The sequence below is a fragment of the Trachypithecus francoisi genome, unplaced genomic scaffold (assembly GCF_009764315.1).
Source record: "Trachypithecus francoisi isolate TF-2019V2 unplaced genomic scaffold, Tfra_2.0 Lachesis_group7, whole genome shotgun sequence".
NCBI lineage: Eukaryota > Metazoa > Chordata > Mammalia > Primates > Cercopithecidae > Trachypithecus > Trachypithecus francoisi.
In genome coordinates this window covers 86,093,720-86,114,725 of record NW_022681472.1, presented here as the reverse complement: position 1 = coordinate 86,114,725, position 21,006 = coordinate 86,093,720, and the positions used below count along the sequence as shown (strand labels likewise).

The window sequence follows — 21,006 nt, the reverse complement described above, 5'->3', positions numbered from 1 at the left end:
AGCCACTCCACGAGAGGCTAATTATTGTTCCCATTTTACAGATTTTTTAAAAAACGGATGCTTATCTCCTTGTCCCAGATGGTTTGGGGGAAAAAAACTGATGCTGAAGGAAGGTCACTCAGCTAGAAAATGTACTGAAACCTAGCCTGTCATACTCCAGAATAAAATTGCTTTCTTCTCACAGGTAGCATAAGACCAGGGTGGCAAATGTGTTGGGCTTCGTTCATGTCGTTTCCTAAGTGACCGCCAGAAAAGAATATTCATTTTAAATGAATAAAACATTTTCACTCTCTAACTACGAAACAGGTTTGTAAATATAAACTGGCCCTAAGAGAATACCAAAGTACTCTACTTTGGTTACATCGATCATTTAAGAAATATCATTTTTCAGACACAGGAAGCTATTCCAAAATAGGTATTTTGGGTCTTTTAAAATTTTTTAAATGTTGTCCTATTTCTGGCTTTATTATTATCACCTTGCAGATTGTTTTGTCCTTACAAAGCAAATGAATCAAAGTCTAAGTTTGATCTGTTTCATTGTCTGTGTGTGTTGCAAATTGATCCCAGCCCTATTGACAACTGGAACATTAAGGTTTAGCAAAACACACATGATGAGACATGACAGCAGACTGTGGGCATATATTTTTCTGTATTGACCTATATACACTGAAATCTCACAGCTACGTCATCAGTTGTTGTGAGGACATAAGGAGATGCTGATTCATATATAGGGCTTGACACATAGTAAGTGCTCAATAAGAGTATGGTTGGTAATGGTTTCATCAAAATGATTGCTATTCTCTCTTGGGCTTTCGCTTTATTATTGAAATAATGTATTCCCTCCTTCTTGTAAGAGTGGTGACTGTATGGGGACACAAGGGGCTTCTAGGGTTCTCTTATGGTCTGCTTCTAGGTCGATTCTGTTTATGAGAGTGGTTTTACTTTATGAAAATTCATAGAGCTGTACACCTGTGATATGCACACTATGCTGTATGTAAATTGTACTTTAAATAAGAAGAGATCCTTCAGTAGCCCCCAGTAGCTTTCAAGATGAAGTTAATATTCCCCAGATTAGTACACAAGCCTCTTTATAATCTGGTCCTCGCCTAACTCCACATCCAACTATTTGAAGCTCCATGAATACATCATCTTTGTCATATCATCATTGCTTCACTCATACAATTTATTCTACTTAAAACCATTCTCACTCTTACCCATCTAGCTAAAATCTACTTGTTCCCCAAAGCTCAGCTCACACATCACCTCTTCCAGGAAGCCTTCCCTGACTGAGACCAGACATCCTTAAATTGGGCTTGCACTGTCCTTAACCTTCCATCCATCACTGTGTTGATCTCACTCAGTTATCTTTATTGACTTGCCTGAAGCTCTGTAAGAGCAGTAACCTTTTCTTCAGTAAATTGCATCATTTTGAGAGTTTGAAAAAATATTTAATGAACTATTATCTCAATAGATAAATGAATGATATTATAATAAGCACTGAACCCCTTTCAAAATTGTGATTATAGAGACATGGGAATGAGAAAACACAGAACTGTTAAGTTCTACAGTAATATACAAATAACATTGGGTTCTCTATGTGTGTCAATATCATGCTTCATATCCTTAATTCACACTTAACCCTCCTGTAAGACGTTCCTTCTCAGCAGGGCTTCTGTAACTGGGAATAATACTTTTACTTATATATAATCTAAGCAAGAGTACCAAATACAAGGTGATGTCTAACTCTATCACCAGGAGTTTATTATTAACATACAATAATTAACATGACAATGACCACTTGTTAACACAGTAACACACCAGAGATATTCAGCAAGCAAATGTTTATTGGGCTCCTACTGTACACCAGATTTGTGTTAAACCTGAAGAAGTGTAAGATTCACTAACCTTTGACTTCAAAGAGCATATTAATAACATCAGTACCTAATGTTATTGAATCCTTTCTATGTGCCAAGTCTTCACAAAAATTATCTGAAATGCCTTTCTTTCATTCATCCCTCATAGCCAATCTGTCACACCACAGCCAAAAGAGGGTTAAAAGCCATTCACCTTTCTCCCTGCCACCATGCTCCAAGTCCCTGTCATTTCTCAATGGACACTCAGAATAACCTAACTGGTCTATTTTCATTCTTGCTTTTCTATAAGACATTCTCCAACCAGAAATGAGAATGACCTATAAAAGAAACAACGACGAAACACCTTCAATGACTTTCCACCAAAGTTGGTGAATTCCAACTAGTGGAACCAACACATTATCATCTAGGGTAGCAGTTCCCAACCTTTCTGGCATCAGGGACCAGTTTCTTTGAAGACAATTTTCCACACACCAGGGTGGAGGGGGATGGTTTGGGAATGATTCCAGTGCATTACATTCATTATGCACTTTATTTCTATTATTACATTTTAATACATAATGAAATAATTATACAACTCACCATAATGTAGAGTCAGTGGGACCCCTGGGCTTGTTTCCCTTCAACTAAACAGTCCCATCGGGGGGTGACTGGGGGTGATGAGAGACAGTGATAAATCATCAGGCATTAGATTCCCATAAGAAGCACGCAACCTACACCCACATGTGTGGTTCACCATAGGGTTTGCACTCCTATGAGAATCTAATGCTGCCACTGATCTGACAGGAGGCAGAGCTCAGGTGGTAATGCGAGCAATGAGGAGTGGCTGTAAATACAAATGAAGCTTCGCTGGCTTGCTGACTGCTTACCTCCTGCTGTGCAGCCCAGTTCCTAACAGGCCGTGGACCAGTACGAGTCCGTGGCCCAGGAATTGGGGACTGCTGATCTAGGGAGCAGAAAACTGAGTTAATCCTGCAAAAGCTGCATGGATGTAGGAAGATTAGGTTGAAAGCACATGCATAGCTGAGTGAGAGACTATTCAGAAACTCACAAAGGTGTCACTGTCCCTGCAGAAAGGACCCTATAATTATAATTTAATGGAGAACATAAGATAAATCAACAAAATATATTAGGATACAAAAATTAAGAGAAGAGGACACTGGATCAATAAAGCTCAGGGTAAATCTCAGCCCTGCCTTTCACAAACTTAATGACACTCTGAAACACACCCTCCAGAGATAATGATCCTAATAAAATCCTGGTCCCACTACTCACTTGCTCTGTGATCCTAGGCAAGTCCCTAATCTTCTCTGAGCCTCAGTTTCCTTATCAGTTCCCTGTTGGCAGGGGTGGAGATAATGTACAAGAATCAGTCTCTTCTAACTTTGTCCACATCATTACATACATAAGAAGGGTTAAGATTTGCTGTAGGGCTACATAAAGATGTTGCTCATGGTCAGAGGTGACTGACCTGAGGACTCTGGCAGCCCCAAGAGCTGCACATCCAGGTTATAATCTATTTTTGGCAAATCATTGTGGCCAGGAACACGTTTGGGAAGTTCTGAGAAACTCAATACAGGGTCTTCACATGACAAAATGATGGGAGCTACAAGGGTAGTCAATAATAACGATAGTTACAGTAACAACAGCAATGATAATAACTACACTAGGTATATTAGTCAGGGTTCCACAGAGAAGCAGAGCCAAGAGAATGTGTAGATAGAAAAAGAAAGAGAGCTTTATTTTAAGGAATTGGTGCATTCAGTTATGGAGGCTAGCATGTCCAGAATCTGCAATTCAAATTCTACAGCCATCAGACTGGAAACTGAGGAAAGAGCCAATGTTGCAGTTCAAATGAAAATGCCATCTGCTATAGAATTCCTTTCTGCTTGGGAGAGGTCAGATTTTTTGTCCTCTATTTAAGCCTCAAATTGTTGGGATGAGGACCACCCACATTATGAAGGGCAATCTGCTTTCCTTAAAGTCCATCAATTTAAATGTTAATCTTGTCCAAAATCACTTTCACAGAAACATCCAGAATAACATTTAATCTAAATATCTGTGCACCATGTCCCAGAGGGTTGACACATGACGTTAACCTTCACACTAGTTCTTAATGACACAATGCTTAGCAGTATTTTCTGCGTCTTGAGAGAAGTAGCAAAACTCCTGTAAAAAGACGTTTGGACACTCTCTAAAAAGACTTTGAAGTCTTTAAGCCCTAAGAAGCGGTTAAGAGAAAGATTTTTTCCAAGGGGGGCTACTTAGCAGTGGATTCAGTGTCTAATGTCTTCTGGGTTCAGCAAATGTGTTCTTTATTCCTCACATTTGACTAAATACCTTTCAAGAGACCTCAGCATTTTTCCCAAGTGTCATATTGCTTTTGGTTTATCATTTTATTATCAAAGAAAAAAGTGCCTTCCTCTTTATTTCATAATGTTAGAATTGTTGCTATATCAGACTGAGACCTCAGCTAAAGAATACCACTGATGTCCTAAGCATGACTTAAGGTTAAAGTGATCATGGGTTATTCTACATGAGAAGAGCTAATCCCTGGAGTAGGGTGGAGAGCCACGGAGGATGTGCATGATGCCACACCGTCTATCAAGCAGTCACCTGGGAGCAAAGAGTGTTTGTTTTACTGCCATTGTTTAAAACTGACAAGGAATAGTGTTGATGCAAAGCAGAATAACTTTTAGTCATTTTTTTAATTATTTTAAATTCTCTACAGACCAGGGTCCCTCTTATTGCCTACATCTAGTACAGATCACTCTTCCTTTTCTCTCCCCCACCTCCCCATGCCCATGGCATGTCACTGCCACTAAGCATGTTATAAGAACATATCACACTGTGTTCAATAATCTCACAAGGGAGCTACTACTATTTTACAGATGAGGACAATGAGGTTTGGAGAGGTTAAGTTACTTGCCTGAGTTCCCACAACTAAGTTATAGAACCTGAGCTTCTATCTGTGAAGGTGTGGCCTTGGCCTGCCTTGTGCACTGGGGTCTCTGGGCACAGAGTGGGCATCTAGCAATGACTGAACAAATCAAGAAAGAGTCTTGTCCCAAGGTTTCCAGTTTGGTGTATTTTAGAACTACTAATAAAGGTACCTGAGAAAATCTTCACTCCTTAAAAACATGAAAAGAAAAAAACCAACAAAATAAGAAACTGGATACCTGAATTTTGTGACTCATTCTTTAAATCACATACCATATCCATGGAATATAAAATATAGAGTAATGCAGACCATGGCCTGTGAGTTGAGCACTGGGAAGAATTAAAACTTATGTGATGGCCACTGCTATTTTCTAATCACCTTTATAAGGAGCATTTTCATAAGGAGCTTTGTCATTTAGTCTCAACAATCCTGGGAGACAGGTATTCTTCTCATTCTGTAGATGAAGAAACCAAGGCTAAAAACAGCAACATAAGTAACCACAGTTACAGTGCAAATGAGTTGCTGAGCTTAGCCAGGATTCAGCTGAAGCTTGCTTGACACCAGAACACTTCATTCTTAGTATTTCTGAGAAGAACCAAAATTCCTAGGGTCTTAGACCACCAACAAATAGACATTAGTGTGATCCAGACTTCCAATCTCCTTGCTGAATCAGTCTGAAGTGAACCTACAGAATATGCCTTCAGGAGCCAATTAAGCAATAGCTTCTGTAATGCTATGCTCACAATTGGCTTTTAGAAACAGTTATGACCTAAAATTCCATAAAAAGCCCTTTAATATGTAAACCCAAATGCCAGAGTCAAGATTTTGGCAAGAAAAGTATTTAATTTTTGTTCAAATTATTAAGTTTTCACTGTGTAACACAATTGCCTTTTCACTTATTAAGTCTATTCATTTTCCCTGTATTTTCTGGGTAATTCCTTTTTTCTAAGAGTGAAAGCTTTAGCACCAATTTACAATTAAATTTCAAAAACAATGCTTAAAATAGAGCAGGCTTGTCACTAAATTTAACAAATATTTGGGCTGTGATTACAATGTGCTAGACACTATCTAATTCTTTTATAAATATTAACTGATTTAATCCCACGCCAACCCTATAAAATAGATGCTATTATTGTCATCTGCAATTCACACATGAGGCAACTGGTACAGAGGGGTTAAGCAGGTGTCCCAAGGCAGAGCTGGAAAGAGGCAGAGGTCGGGTTCAAATCCAGAGCCTAGCTTCAGGATCATGCACATGATTCCTCTGCTATGCTGCCCTTTGCAGTCACTTAGCATCACTTCAGGTTCCTTGGTTTGCTTCCCCCCTTTTTAGAGTTAGATACTTGATGCTGGTCTGGGTTAGGTATTTGCCTTTTATTCATCTGTTCCTTCTACAAACATGCACTGGCAGCCTTATTGTACCAACTTATTTCCTGCCCTGCCCATCATTTTTCTGGGACTTCCCTACTCCCCTCTGCACCTAACCCACCCCCCTCTTAACAGTGACCCCCGTAATAAATATGCTTATTATTATGGCCCTGCACCTCAATCATGTACATTAGGCAGAAGTCACTGTTTGACTGATGCAGAGTTCTTATTCAGACATGTTGAGACTGAAACTGAACAAGTTTCCTCCAAATGCATAGACATAAGGTGCAAAGATCCAGAGGTCTTAGTGGCTGAGAAGTGAGGGGGATGAGGAAGCTAGCCTTCAGGAGAAGCAGAGATCCAAGTTTAAAGGGTGTCATGATAAGTCATGGAGTCTCATTTGTTCCCAAAGTCCAGTCTCAGTTTCACCCTTAGATTCCATAAGTCATCCTAGTTTACTAATGATCAAGTATGATTTTGCTTCAGGTGAATACTGAGGAAAATATGAATATTTTGATGACCAAAGGAGTCCAGACAAATATAGCCACTTCTTTTTTACTAAGTTTGTGTTGGGTTCTGGAGGTAGAGAAAACATCTTGGTCTCAAATATTTCACCTTCTAGGGAGGATGACAGACAGAAATTGCAAATTTCCTTTCAGCTGAAATAGTCAGTATGGGTTGTTGCTTGGTTAATTGAAAAAGCAAACTAAAATGAAGAATTATGAAGAATTATACATAAACGTTTTATTTGTAACTTAAACATAAAATAATAAATCTATTCTTTTGAAATAATGCCAAGCCATTTTTTAAAAACTTCTATAAATTTCCATTTTACATTCAAATGATTATCAGAAATCAAATATTCTGATAATATCAAGTTTGAATATGGCTTCATGGGCATACACATTACTAGTAAGTAGAGAAGCTATTAGTATGTTGTAAGAACATAACATTACGGCCGGGCGCGGTGGCTCAAGCCTGTAATCCCAGCACTTTGGGAGGCCGAGACGGGCGGATCACGAGGTCAGGAGATCGAGACCACCCTGGCTAACACGGTGAAACCCCGTCTCTACTAAAAATACAAAAAAATAGCCGGGCGAAGTGGCGGGCGCCTGTAGTCCCAGCTACTCCGGAGGCTGAGGCAGGAGAATGGCATAAACCCGGGAGGCGGAGCTTGCAGTGAGCTGAGATCCGGCCACTGCACTCCAGCCCGGGCGACAGAGCAAGACTCCGTCTCAAAAAAAAAAAAAAAAAAAAAAAGAGCTTCTACACAGCAAAATGAAAATACCCTACAGAATGAAAGAAAATATTCACAAACTATGCATCTGACAAAGGTCTAATATCCAGAATCTATAAGTAAGGTAAACAAACCCATAGGCATAAACCAAATAACCCCTTTAAAAAGTGGGCAAAGTATATGAACAGATACCTCTCAAAAGAAGACACACAAGAGGTCAACAAACCTATGAAAAAATGCTCAATCAACATCACTAATCACCAGAGAAATGCAATGCAAAACCACAATAAGACACTGTCTCACACCAGTAAGAATGACTTATTAAGGATGACTTATTAATAAGTGAAAACATAATAGATGCTGGTGAGGCTGTGCAGAAAAGGGAATGCTTACATACTGTCATATATTGTTGGTAGAAATTTAAGTTAGTTCAACTACTGTGGAAAGCATTTTTTTGTGTGTGTGTTTATCTATTGTTTCTTACAGAGACCATAGCCAAAGACCATTAGTTAATATTTCTTTAATATTTAATATTTCTTTAATATTTCTTAAAATGTACTGAGATTTTAAAAGTACTTTCAAAATTATCAGAGTGACTTCTGGATTTTTATAATTTTTTTCACAAATGTTTACAGCTGTCTTGCCCACATCTAATTTAGCATCATTGTTTTAGCCGCTCAGCATTACAAAGTCTTCCCAAAGTATTTAATTTCATTTTCATGCAAAGGGCATCTCTCTTTTCCTACTTACTTAATATTTTTATGTAATATTTAATTAAATCACATAAATACACTAACAGATAAAACTGACATAGCTGGGTCTGGGGACAAGCTCAGTGATTTCTGGTCAGCCTGGGGCTACAGATAGAATAGAAGCTGTAGGTATTTATAAATCTTTTAACCACCTGGGACCCTTTCACCCTTCTGTGGCCTGATCCACTGACATGTGTAAAAGAGTGATTGAAGAGAGTGGGTTAGTCCAGTAAATCAATTAAGCCAGAGAGTTGATTAAATGTAGGTCAGCCAAGAGAGCTTCAGCCACACTAAGATGGCACAGGTGATGATTTAAAGGTTGATGCAGGTTTCATTGAGGCGGACGGAGGCAGGTCTATATGGCATAGGAGGACTTGGGGGAACTTCATGAAAGTAGTGTCACTTCAGCAGACCAGTTAGACAAGGCATCCCAGGTACAGATCTAGCGTGATCAAAGGAATGTATGACCCATCTGAATAACTTCATGGTCTAAAACATTGGGGTGGAAAGCCTTTATTTTAGTGATAAGCACATGTCTTATTTCTGAGACTAAGCACCTAGTTTTTAGTCTCCATAGATCTTTCTGATACTTCGTCTCTGTCTTGCTCTGAGTGTGGATGATAAACTATGCAGAAATCCAGCTTTTCCTCCTTTGTGTTCTCAGCTGTCTAAAACCTTCCCAGGGTCTCACCCAGCTGATAGAATAGCCAATCCTAAGTAACTGAGCTGCCTTCCCACATTTCTAGCATGAGCCTGCTCCTTACTGTCATAGTATTCCTCAAACTACTGCTGGACCTCTCTGATACCATGACTATCATTTCTCCCCCTCTCCTGTCATCTTGGGGACTAAAACCCTCATGAAGTAGAGGATCATCTCTGCCATGTTCAACTCTACATTGATAGTGTCTAATACAGTACCTTGTCTTAAGTAGGATCTCATTAAAAATTTTGTTGAATATGTGAAAGATTTAATTTAATAAAAGGCAGCATACCATAGCCTCAACATTGGCTGTTCCCCTGTGTCTGAAACACCCTTCCCTAGCTCTCCACAGGTCTAGCTCCTTCTGTCCTTCAGGTACCAGTTAAACCTCATTTCCTCGAACATTTCTTCATTGACCATTTTGCTAAAGCAGCCACAAACTCCCCTTAAACCGCACAACAGGGTTGGTTTGTTGCTTTTTAGAACAATGGTTCTACCAAAGTGAACACTATGTCTGTTTTTCTTTTCTGCTGATTCTTCACGCCAAGCACTAAACCACCTACTCCTGGACTTAGTTAATAAATGATTAAATGGGTGAACTACGATCCAAGTTTCAGAAAAAAAAAAAAAAAAGAAAGAAACATGGGCTTGGGTCTTCACTGTGCATTTACCAAATACATGACTCTGAGTTGCCTGATTTACTGAAACTCTTCGATTTTCAGTATCTTCATATGTATAATGGAATGAAAATAGCATCGTATTCCCTCTTATAATTAATGTGAGGTTTCAATTAGACAATGAATAGGAAGCACTTCGTATGCTACATAATGTGTGATCGACAACAATAAGATATTGTTTATAACTCCAGAACAAGTCTCTCCCCAGTGCCTGGACCTTGGCTCCAGTTAATGCCACTTCGCCTGCAGTGGAGAGAAAGAGGTTAATGAGAAGTCTCTCCATTTGTGAGAGCCTGAAAGTGGCGAGCTCTTCCTGAAGCTGTTCAAAACACTCTGCTATGTGTAAGCCCAAAAGTGCTGTCTGATTCACAGGGCTGCCCTGCTACCTTTATCTTCACTGCTATAAGCATTTGCATAAAATAAAGATCCTGAATTCCTCACTGTTTTCACCTTGACTTCCCCTCGGGGTGCACTGTAGCAACTGATGCCTGTGAAACCATTTTAATGGCACGAATAGAGTATGTTATGTGAGATGAGAGGGGAATCCAGACAGAAGCCACTAATGGACTTTGAATCAATCCAGGGTCTCTTTTCATGCAAATGGAAATCTCAGGGAGAAAAAGATGTGCAGAACGTGAGCACAAAGGCCACCCAGGGCCACAGTCTGGCTCCAGGAGAGAAGCTGGTACTTCTGATCCCCAAAGCCAGAAAAGGATATATTGCACCCCAGCAGGAGTTGGGAATCGTGTTAAAGAGCAAACTTTCCTATTTTATTTCAGAGTGTGTTTTCAGGGAATTTAAATGATGTTTCTCAGGCAGTGAACAAATGTGAGGGAAACAAAAGTGTTGAAAATGGGCTTTTATAAGCAGACTCCAGGCAAATTCCCATGTTTTGCAGAAAATGCTTTACAAAGGGAGGAGCTGGGATGATTGCCAGTAGCACAACTGGCTGGAGGCTGGCAAGCCTGGGTGCTTGAGAATTTTGCCAGTAAAATTTTATTTTCAAAGTGTCCCATGAAAGCATAGATGACTTGAGGATCTAACGAGTGTTGCCACGTAAAGACTCTATTTAATAATTTTGTTTTCTTTTTAGAGACAGAGTCTCACTGTGTTGCCCAGGCTGGAGTACAGTGGCATGATCATAGCTCACTGCAGCCTTGAACTCCTGGGCTTAAATGATCCTAGAAACTATTTCCCCAATGTTCTCTACCTGGGACATTACTGGTCACTGCAGAAAATGTATCCATGAGCTGGATACAGCCCCTGCCTTCTATATGTTCACAAGTTTGCTCGAAAAATATTTACTTAGAACCTGCTACTCTCAAGCACTGAGGAAGTTGCTGAGGATCCTGAGTGAACAAAGCAGACAGAATCAGTCTTCAAAGCATCTGTAGTCTTGTTAGGGGAACCAGACAACTAAACTTGTGTGATGAGCTTTACAAGAAGGGAAGTCGGAGAATAAAAAGGTTCTGTGTTGCAGGGCAATGGTACACAGACCTCTCAAAGGAAAGAACATTAAGCAACTTTAAAGCAGAACTCTGAAGAATGATTCAGAGCTGTGAAAAACTGGGGAGAGATTTATGAAGTCTCCGAGTTAAGAAAGTGATTGGACAATAGCTCACACATGTAATTCCAGCACTTTGGGAGACTGAGGCAGGTGGATCACTTGAGGTCAGGAGTTCGAGACTAACCTGGCCAGCATGGTGAAACCCCGTCTCTACTAAAAATACAAAAAAATTAGCTAGGTGTGGTGGCAGGTACCTGTAATTTCAGCTACTCAGAAGGCTGAGGCAGGAGAATTGCTTGAATCCAGAGGCAGAGGTTGAGGTGAACCAAGATCTTGCCACTGCACTCCAGCCTGGGTCAAAGAGTGAGACTCCATTTCAAAAAAATAAGAAAGAAAGAAAGTGATTGGAGATTTTAAGGAAGTAAAAGGCCTTCTTTGTGCTTTTTGCCAAAAATGAGAGGGAAAGGAAGGAGTGACTGGAATCCCAAACAGTGGTCAGTAGGTATTGTAAGGGGTTTGGAATTTCTCCTAAGAACAGCAGGGTTTAAATTCGGAAAGTGGCATAATAGGGACTAAGAGATACGTTAAAACCAAAACTAAGTCAGGCAATCTATGGGATTGACCTGCCTATGAGAATACAGATTCATATCCTCCAAGAAGACAATGGACATATGATCATACATGATCACCACAGGCTTCCTGTTTCACATTCATTTACTCCTGGGCCATTGTCCCATCCCAGATTTGTTCACTGATAGAATCTCCCCTTTTAAATTTAGTGTTTGTATTCAATCTACTTTAGTATTCTTGCTGTATATTCTGGCACTAGCCCATCCACACTCTCTTTTCATTGCAAGACAATGTAGTTGTCCTGTCCACTCCCATTCTGACCATTTCCAGGCTCTTTTTCTGGTTGTGTCATTCCTGCCTGTGCCTAGGAAGCTGCGGAAACCCTCCTGCTCTGTGCTGAAATCATAAGGTCAAGCAAGGGCCTGGATTTGCTTCGTAATGATAGCCCAAGGATGACTAATCAATAGGTTTCATTTTCTTGGTTAATTCCATTCAACTAGTGATGCCTGCCAGTGCTGTTTTTGGAGGCTGAGCAAGAGCCAGTGTTTAAGTCAATTAACGATGTCTACATGGACAGAAGTAAGAAAGTTAAGCAGTGCACGCTGGGGTCATTTTTCTTCCCCAGTCCAGAGTAAACATTAATACCTGCCTATGGGAAGTCCACTCAGGTAGATCCAAGGCTCCATCCTTTATAAGTCCAGAAACCCAGGAGTCCTCTTGATACCTGTCTCTCACAGTCCTAATTCCTACAAGTCTCCCTCCCATGTGCCCATGTTTCTCCATCTCCACTGCCATGAATTTGGTCTAAGTTACCTTCATCTCTTGCCTGAATGATTACATTAACCAGTTAATTCCTTTTATTCTTCCTTCCCTCTATATTAGCCATTTCATTGAATCTACTCTTTTCTGTATTTCAGTTGAAATTATGTTGAAAAAAATCTAAATGTGATCATTTCTCTGATCTCCAAACCAAACACTTTAGTTGCTTCTGGTAACTCTCGAGATAAACACCCAGCAAGGCCCAGCATGTCTCCATCCCCGCACCCCACTCCACTCCACTGCATTTGACTGGACACTAGCCATGATCCTTCTTTTGGTTTCTCAAACATGCTGTGCCCTCACCAATCAGGCCTTTGCACATACTGCTCTCTTCTGTTAGAATGGTATTCCACAACCATTAGCACACACATAAACACATTTGTACATGCTCACACACACACCCTTCAATTAACTGCTCATCTAAGTTCATCCTTTCACTTTGGACTCTCAATGAACCATTTGTGTCTCTTTCACATAGTTGTATAATTATTTCTATGCTTATTTGATTACTACCTCAACTCTCCCGCCAGACCACGAAGTCATCATGTCTTGCTTTGTCTGTTCACCAATGTTCTCTATCTATTGCTGTGCTTGGCACTAGAAACGGTTACAGGAATTATGAGTCATAGCTTTATAGCTACTTTATTTTCTGTTAAATGTTACACTAAGATAAATTTTTAATGAAGAGGATGATTAAAGGAAGAATGTGTAAATTGTGTATCTATACTCACCCATTTTTCCTGTAACCAAGAAAACCATATGAACATTTCTGTTAGCAAAAGTCAACATTGTAATTACTAAATCAAAGGTAGACAATTCCAATGTCTCCCGTAAGACAGTTTCAAATCTTCCATAAATCTATGCAAATAGAGAGCATGTTAATACATGTCAATATATACTTTAATATAGTTTAATATTTTAAAAACCAGTAATACAATAAGGGTTTAATTTTCAAATGTACAATATTATATACTCTCTCACTTCACAATTATTACTTGTAGAACAGTGAACTGAAAAGACAAGGATCAGTTACATCAAGTTCATAGTTACAGAACTCCTACAACAAATATATATTGAGGCCCTATATAAACCAGGTGTTATTCTAGGTGCTGGGATTATTGTATTGAACAAAAGAGACAAAAGGTATATCATCATAAAGCTCATATCTAAGTGAAATAGATAGACAATAAACAAGATAAGTTAATAAAATATGTAGAAAATTAAATAATGATGAGTCCTAAGAAAGAAAAAATAAATAGGAAAGGAGCATGATATGGTTTGGCTGTTTCCCCACCCAAATCTCACCTTGAATTGTAATAATCCCCACATGTCAAGGACAGGGCCAGGTGGAGATAATTGAACCGTAGAGGCAGTTTCCCCCATACTGTTCTCCTGTTAGTGAGTAAGTCTCATGAGATCTGGTGGTTCTATAAACATGAGTTCCCCTGCACAAGCCTCTCTTGCCTGCTGCCATGGAAGATGAACTTTTGCTCTTCCTTTGTCTTCTGCCATGATTGTGAGGGCTCCCAGCCATGTGGAATCCATTAAACTTCTTTCCTTTATTAATTACCCAGTCTCAGATATGTCTTTATTAACAGCGTGAGAAGAGGCTAATACAGAGCACATGAAATGAGAGGCCAGGAGCATGTGACCACTGAGATATGGGCATAAGGGGAGGTCTCCACAAGAGGGTAACTTTTGCATAAAGACCTCAAGAAACTGGGGTGCATTCATTATCGCTTATTCATTCAATTATCTACAATTATTTATAAACTGGGCTGTTTTAATGTCTGAAACTGTCTGGTTTTACTATCCACTTGCTTATAAAGCATCATCTATGAACAAATAGATTTATTCACATATTTTTTGTGGGCCTTAGGGTATGTCCTGGGTGCTCCCAAGGGATTATGTTGCTCACTAAGCACCACTTTTCCCACATGTCATAACCCAAAGACATCCAGGAGAATGGTGCAAACTGTTGGTAGATCTACCATTCTGGGGTCTGGAGGACAGTGGCCCTCTTCTCACAGCTCCACTAGATGGTGCCCCAGTAGGGACTCAGTGTGGGGGCTCCGGCCCCACATTTCCCTGCTGCACTGCCCTAGCAGAGGTTCTCCATGAATGCTCCGTCCCTGTAGCAAGCTTCTGCCTGAGAATCCAGGCATTTCCAATACATCATCTGAAATACGGAAGGCAGAGGTTCCCAAACCCCAGTTCTTAACTTCTATGTACTTGCAGGCTCAACACCATGTGGAAGCTGCCAAGACTTGGGCCTTGCACCCTCTGAAACCACGGCCTGAGCTCTACATTGGCCCCTTTCAGCCACATCTGGAGCTGCTGGGACACAGGGCACCAAGTCCCTAGGCTACACATAGTATGGGGACCCTGGGCCTGGCCCATGAAACCATTTTCTCCTAGGCCTCTTGATCTGTGATGGGAGGTGTTGCCATCAAGACCTCTGACATGCCCTGGAGAAATTTTCCCCATTGTCATGGGGATTAACATTCAGCTCCTTGTTACTTATGCAAATTTCTGCAGGCAGCTTGAATTTCTCCTCAGAAAATTGGTTTTTCTTTTCTATCGCATTATCAGGCTGCAAATTTTCCAAACTTTTATTCTCTGCTTCCCTTATAAAACCGAATGACTTTAACAACACCCAAGTCATCTCTTGAATGCTTTTCTGCTTTAAAATTTCTTCCCCCAGATACCCTAAATCATTTCTCTCAAGTTCAAATTTCCACAAATCTCTAGGGCAGCAGCAAAATGCCGCCAGTCTCTTTGCTAAAGCATAACAAGAGTCACCTTTGCTCCAGTTCCCGAAAATTTCCTCATCTCCCTCTGAGACCATCTCAGCCAGGACCTTATTGTCCATGTCATTATCAGCATTTTGGTCAAAGTCATTCAACAAGTCTCTGGGAGTTCCAAACTTTCTCACATTTTCCTGTCTTCTTCTGAGCCCTCCAGACTGTTCCAACCTCTGCCTGTTAACCAGTTCCAAAGTTGCTTCCACATTTTGGGATATCTTTTCAGCAGTGCCCCACTCCCAGTACCGATTTATTATATTTATCTGTTTTCATGCTACTGGTAAAGATATACCCGAGACTGGGTAATTTATACAGGAAAAAAGGTTTAATTGGACTTACAGTTCCACATGGCTGGGCAAGCCTCACAATCATGGCAGAAAGCAAGGAGGAGCACATCACATCTTACATGGATGGCTGCAGGCAAAGAGAGCCAAGTGAAAGGGTTTTTTCCTTATCAAACCATCAAATCTAGTGAGACTCATTCACTACCATGAGAACAGTAAGGAAGAAAACACCCCTACGATTCAATTATCTCCCACCGAGTCCCTCCCACAACATGTGGGAATTATGTGAGTACAATTTAAGATGAGATTTTGATGGGGTCAGAGCCAAACCATACCACAAGGCATTATTCTGGGCCTTGGATACAAAAAGATGACCTCAAAGGGCTCCGAGTTTACCAACTGGTATATAAGCAGACAGGTGCCATGTGGCGTAATAAATGCTGTGAGAAAGATCTGAGCAAAGGAACATGCTATTGGAGATAGTGACTAATCCCCTTCACCATGGAAATGAGATTTACCCTAAAATTTGAAGGTGAGTAGGAGTCCATGTGCAAACCACAGGAAATGACAATGGAGAAAGGATATTTAAGGACAGAAGAATAGTAGCACACGTTGTAGTAACCTGTGCTCAGTTTAACACAATAAATAGCCCACGATCTCCTGCTCAGAGTAGAGGATGTGTGGATAGACAAGTCTATCCCTCATTACAGGATCCTAGAGTGTGTTAGGGGTGGGAGAAGAAAACAAGGGTTAGCCAAGCAGAGCTGCGCTTTTCCATTCAAAGATACAAATCTAGTTCCACAGGGTTTTTTTTGTTTGTTTGTTTTTTGAGGCAAGGTCTTTCTCTGTTGCCCAGGCTGGAGTGCAGTGGCACAAACACGGCTCATTGCAGTCTCGACCTCCCTGGCTCAAACGATCCTCCTACCTCAGCCTCCCAAGTATCTGGGACTATAGGCACATGCCACCATGCCTGGCTAATTTTTAAATTTTCTGTAGAGATGAGGTCTTGACATGTTGCCCAGGCTAGTCTCAAACTCCTGTGCTCAAGCGTTCTTCCCAGCTCAGCCACCCAAAGTGCTGGGGTTACAGGCCTTAGCAACCACACTCGGCCTGGCTCCACACATTTAACTTCAGATGAATTGCATTTAATAACGACTGCCCTAGGCATTTCTTCGCATCAGAAAATCTGATGCAGCGTCCACGTGTCTGAAAAGCAGCTGAGTTCCACAAAAGGAAACCCACTATGGGTCTTCTTAGATTGCAATTGTAAAGTTTCTTAATTTTTCATTTAAAAAATGTTTTTAGTTTGCATAATGTATGGTAGCAACAGTTTTTGGCACCATTTGACATATTTTCATTGATTTCTTTTAACTGTACTATTCTGTTTTATTTTTGTTTTATTTTTAGTTTAAGGATTCAATTAAGTAATCATTGAGTATCATGTGTATGTTTTGTTTAACGGTGGATGTAATTGTGCACCTCTAATTTCAGTGGTAACTACATTTTCAATTTCTGAAAATGGGGCTTGGAGGGATTTTTTTTTAGGAACGGCTTTCTCTGATAAGGTGAAGGGAAAGCTTCCAACTGGCTCTGGGGTCTGATAGACTAGATACTGGCCCTTCTTTGCTGTATAACCTTGAGAAACTACTTCTCCGAGCCTTCGTTTTCTCATTTGTTAATCTACAATGAGTTATTTCTGCCATGGAGTTATGTTGAATGTCACATGAAATTATGTATGAATCTCTTAACTCAGTCCCTGGCCCACAGTAGTTGCTTCAGAACCAACTAGATGGTAACTCTGAAGTAAGACTGCGTATGTTTCCACGCCATTCTGGGAGCCTGTCAGTCTCTACCTGTAAAATCTCCCTCTACGATCTTGGCTGTCTTACTCTCTTGTATCTATATATCTCCCATATCTAGAAATGAACTGACATGTAATATGTTCTCAATAAATATTTGTTAAATGAATAAATAAATATAATGTTTGAAACCTCACCCATTTTTCAGGAACCCTCCTTAGAAACTCCTCCCTCATCTTCCTTAATGAACAATGGTTCTTTCCTCCTCTGAGGCTTTGTTACATGCTGTTAGCTCCAATCATAGGAATATCCCACGTGCTGCCTTAATTTATAATTTTCTGAAGAGCCATGTGGATCAGATAAGAGGTGATTAGAATATATTATGTAGGAACTGCAGTCGTTAGAGATATTTTGGGAGTCAGGAGAATTTGGTTTCAATTCTTTGCTATTTATGATCTAGGTCCTCATGTTGCTAGGTGATCAGTTTACTATAACCATGTTTTTGTTTTATTTGGGAAATAACCTGTTTTGTGGAAATATAGTAAAGGTTGAGTATAATAATGTGCTTAGTAGTGCTTGCCACAGGATAAGCCAGCATTTCTCAATCCTACCTGAGTATCCCAAAAACCTAAGGAGTTTTTAAAAACCCCACCTGCTGGACCATTTTTTTCAGAGTCCAATTCAGTAGGTCTGGGCGAGGTCAGGGCAGCTGTGCTTTTATGACCCTTCAAAACATTCTGAGGAATGGTCAGAGCACAGAATCCATGGGATAGCCTCATAAATATGTCCATGGACTTGCATTTCAGGGAGGAACGTCTTCTTAACTAGGTCCTGTGAATGAATACCTTTCTTGTGTCTCTCTTCAGTTCCCATGTCTTCCCTACACTTGGATCATTTTATTTGCTGCATCACCACCTTTTTATCTTCTGTGCCATTCTCTTCCTAATATACGTTCTTCCATTTTTCTCATTCTGGTTATTAAAACATCACTGTAATACAGCACTAGTATAAGGATGATTTGCAATCAAACACTTTTACAAATGACCGTGGGGTCCCGGAATGTGTGTGGATTGTGTATTACAGCTCTATTGCCTCCCTTACAAGTGCAGATGCAGTGGCATCTTAATTAAACATCCCCAGCCATTGACAGAGCACTAGTGCCCCTCAAAGCTGTGATTAGCACCTACTCCCACCCAGCAGCAATTGAGAGAACAGGGCCACAAGTGCCTGGGAAGTTGACAAATGGCACAAATGAACACAAAATGGACATGATGTTGGGGCATTTGCAGAAAACATGCCTCTTAGTCCTGTGATGGGATAGCACTCAAGAGAAGAAAGGGCTTCATCATATGTCGTTCAATGGGCACTTCATTAATAAAGCCTTTTGCATGAGAGGCAGGGTTAAGTAGAGGTGAGAGGAGGGAGAAGGATTTGATGCCAGGCCCCTCACATATTTTATTGCATTGAATTCTCACAGCAACCTGTTGAACTAGATGATATTAGTGCTATTAATATTTGCCAAATTAGGGAACTAAGGCACAGAAAGATGAGGTAGTTTGCCTAATGCCACATGAATATCCAGTGATAGAGTCGGAATCTAAACCTCTCCATCAGACTCAATCCAAGACTTTTCCCATCTCACCAAGAATCCCAGCAAGGAATAACAAGGGAAAGGACCGCATCCTGCAACTGCCGCTTGATTAACTGTTCAGGTTGTGCAGGTAACTTAATCTCTCCTGGACTCAGTCTGTCCATTATATGAAAATGATTATTTCTGCAAGTTGATTGTCAGGGTTTCAAGAGAAACACATGAAAGAATGAATGGTGACAATGCTTAATACCTATAAATAAATAACTACAAGGAGATTAACTGTTTGGGTTGTACAAGTAACTTATCTCTCCAGGACTCAGTCTGTCCATTATATGAAAATGATTATTTGTGCAAGCTGATTGTCAGGGTTTCAAGAGAAACACATGAAAGAATGAATGGTAACAATGCTTAATACCCATAAATAACTACAAAGATATGAGGAACTGTGGTGATTAGAATGTGCTTGTCTTAAACTCAGTTTGACACTATAGTAAACCATAGACCAAGAGAAATTTTAACTCTTTACAGTGATATGCCTCAACTAGATACTTCCACATCACCTATTCTGATCATATCAATGATAATTACCCTATTTTCTGTTATTCAACTAAAAGTATTAAACTTCATCTATCACAGTAAACCATGTAACCAAGTAAACCATGTGTCAGAAGCCAGCCTCTTGCCTAGTTTCCACAACACAAGGACTTTTTAGAATTCAATTCATGTTGCTAGTTAACCCATTCCTTTGCTTTTATGTATAGTGGTGATCACAATAGAAAGTATATTATTGTCTGGTGTTAGGAACCCACTTTCTGGCTGCGTGCGTCTCACTTCCTCTCATCTTTGATAAAGAGCTAGTGCCTTGTAAGCCTGGTTTCTTTTGTATGTTCCTTGTTTCTATAAGTGTGGCTCACTCTCCCAGGCAACCAAATTCAAAACTAGCTGCCATGATGGGCACACCCTCTTTCTTTCCTGCCATCTAGGTTGCCAATTCTATGAATCTTACCTCACCTGGACATTCCAGGAGCTTCCCCACCTGGTCCTTCTGTCTCCAACCTTGGTTCCTCCCCAGAACACATTCTCCAAATCCCAGTTAAAGTGATCTTTTAAAACATGAATCCACTTATGTCACTCTGCTACTTAGTACCATTTAGTGGTTTTCAGTTGTAGTTGGAATTAAACGCAAACATCATATGTTCACCTGCACGATCTAGCTACACCTCCAACCTCATTGCTATCACCACCCTCCAGCCACACCACTGCTCTTTTCTGCCTCAGGATATTTGTCGTTATTATTTTTAATTCCTGGATTTCTCCTTGCACTACACAGGACTGACTCCTTCCAAATTTTCAGGTCTCAATTTTAAATATCAATTCCTTGGTAAGGCCATTCTTAATCCCTGATATGAATCGCTGTCATCAACAATTGTACTCTCTCATCATGACCTGTTTTTGCATGGCACTCATCACATTTTGTGAATATGTGTAGGTATCTTTGGGTATGTAATACTTAATGTATCTTCCTTATTAGAATGCAAGCTCTACCATAGTCAGAATCACATCCATTTGGCTCACCACTATATATCCAACATCCAGCAGAGTGCCTGGCAAGTAATAAGTACTCAGTAAATATTTGTCATATTCATAGAATGGTATGAAATTATCAATTTCAAAGGAAGTTCATCCAAAAGTCCCATGACTTCTCCACCCTCCACCCTCCCATCTGAGACTCGCTGGTCAGCCTAACAGGACTGTCCCTCTTCATTTGTTCCAGGAGCGGCTCGTGCTTTCTGTACTCCCCCGGTTTGTTGTTCTGGAAATGATCAACGACATGACCAATGTGGAAGACGAGCACCTGCAGCACCAGTTCCATCGGATCTACATCCATCGCTATGAGAATGTCAGGTGAGAAATGCAACACCTTTGCCCCAGCTCTCAGCGTGATCCATGTGTGTTTGGGTGCTCTCATCACACTTCCGTGACTTCTGTCTGCCTGAATGTCAGCACCTTTCCTCATTTGGTTGATTAATTCATTACCTGGTGATTATTCATCAGAGAGTTCTACATTTCCAAATTAAGACTGGAG

The 21,006-nt window shown here is 40.3% G+C and overlaps 1 protein-coding gene across 1 annotated transcript in view; it reads left to right on the top strand.

The window, feature by feature from the left end:
* Positions 1-21,006, top strand: part of ADCY8 (adenylate cyclase 8) — a 277,968-nt gene that overhangs the window by 80,684 nt on the left and 176,278 nt on the right. The window contains 1 exon segment of the mRNA XM_033203020.1: positions 20,695-20,825. Within this exon segment, the coding sequence (XP_033058911.1) occupies positions 20,695-20,825 (131 nt within the window).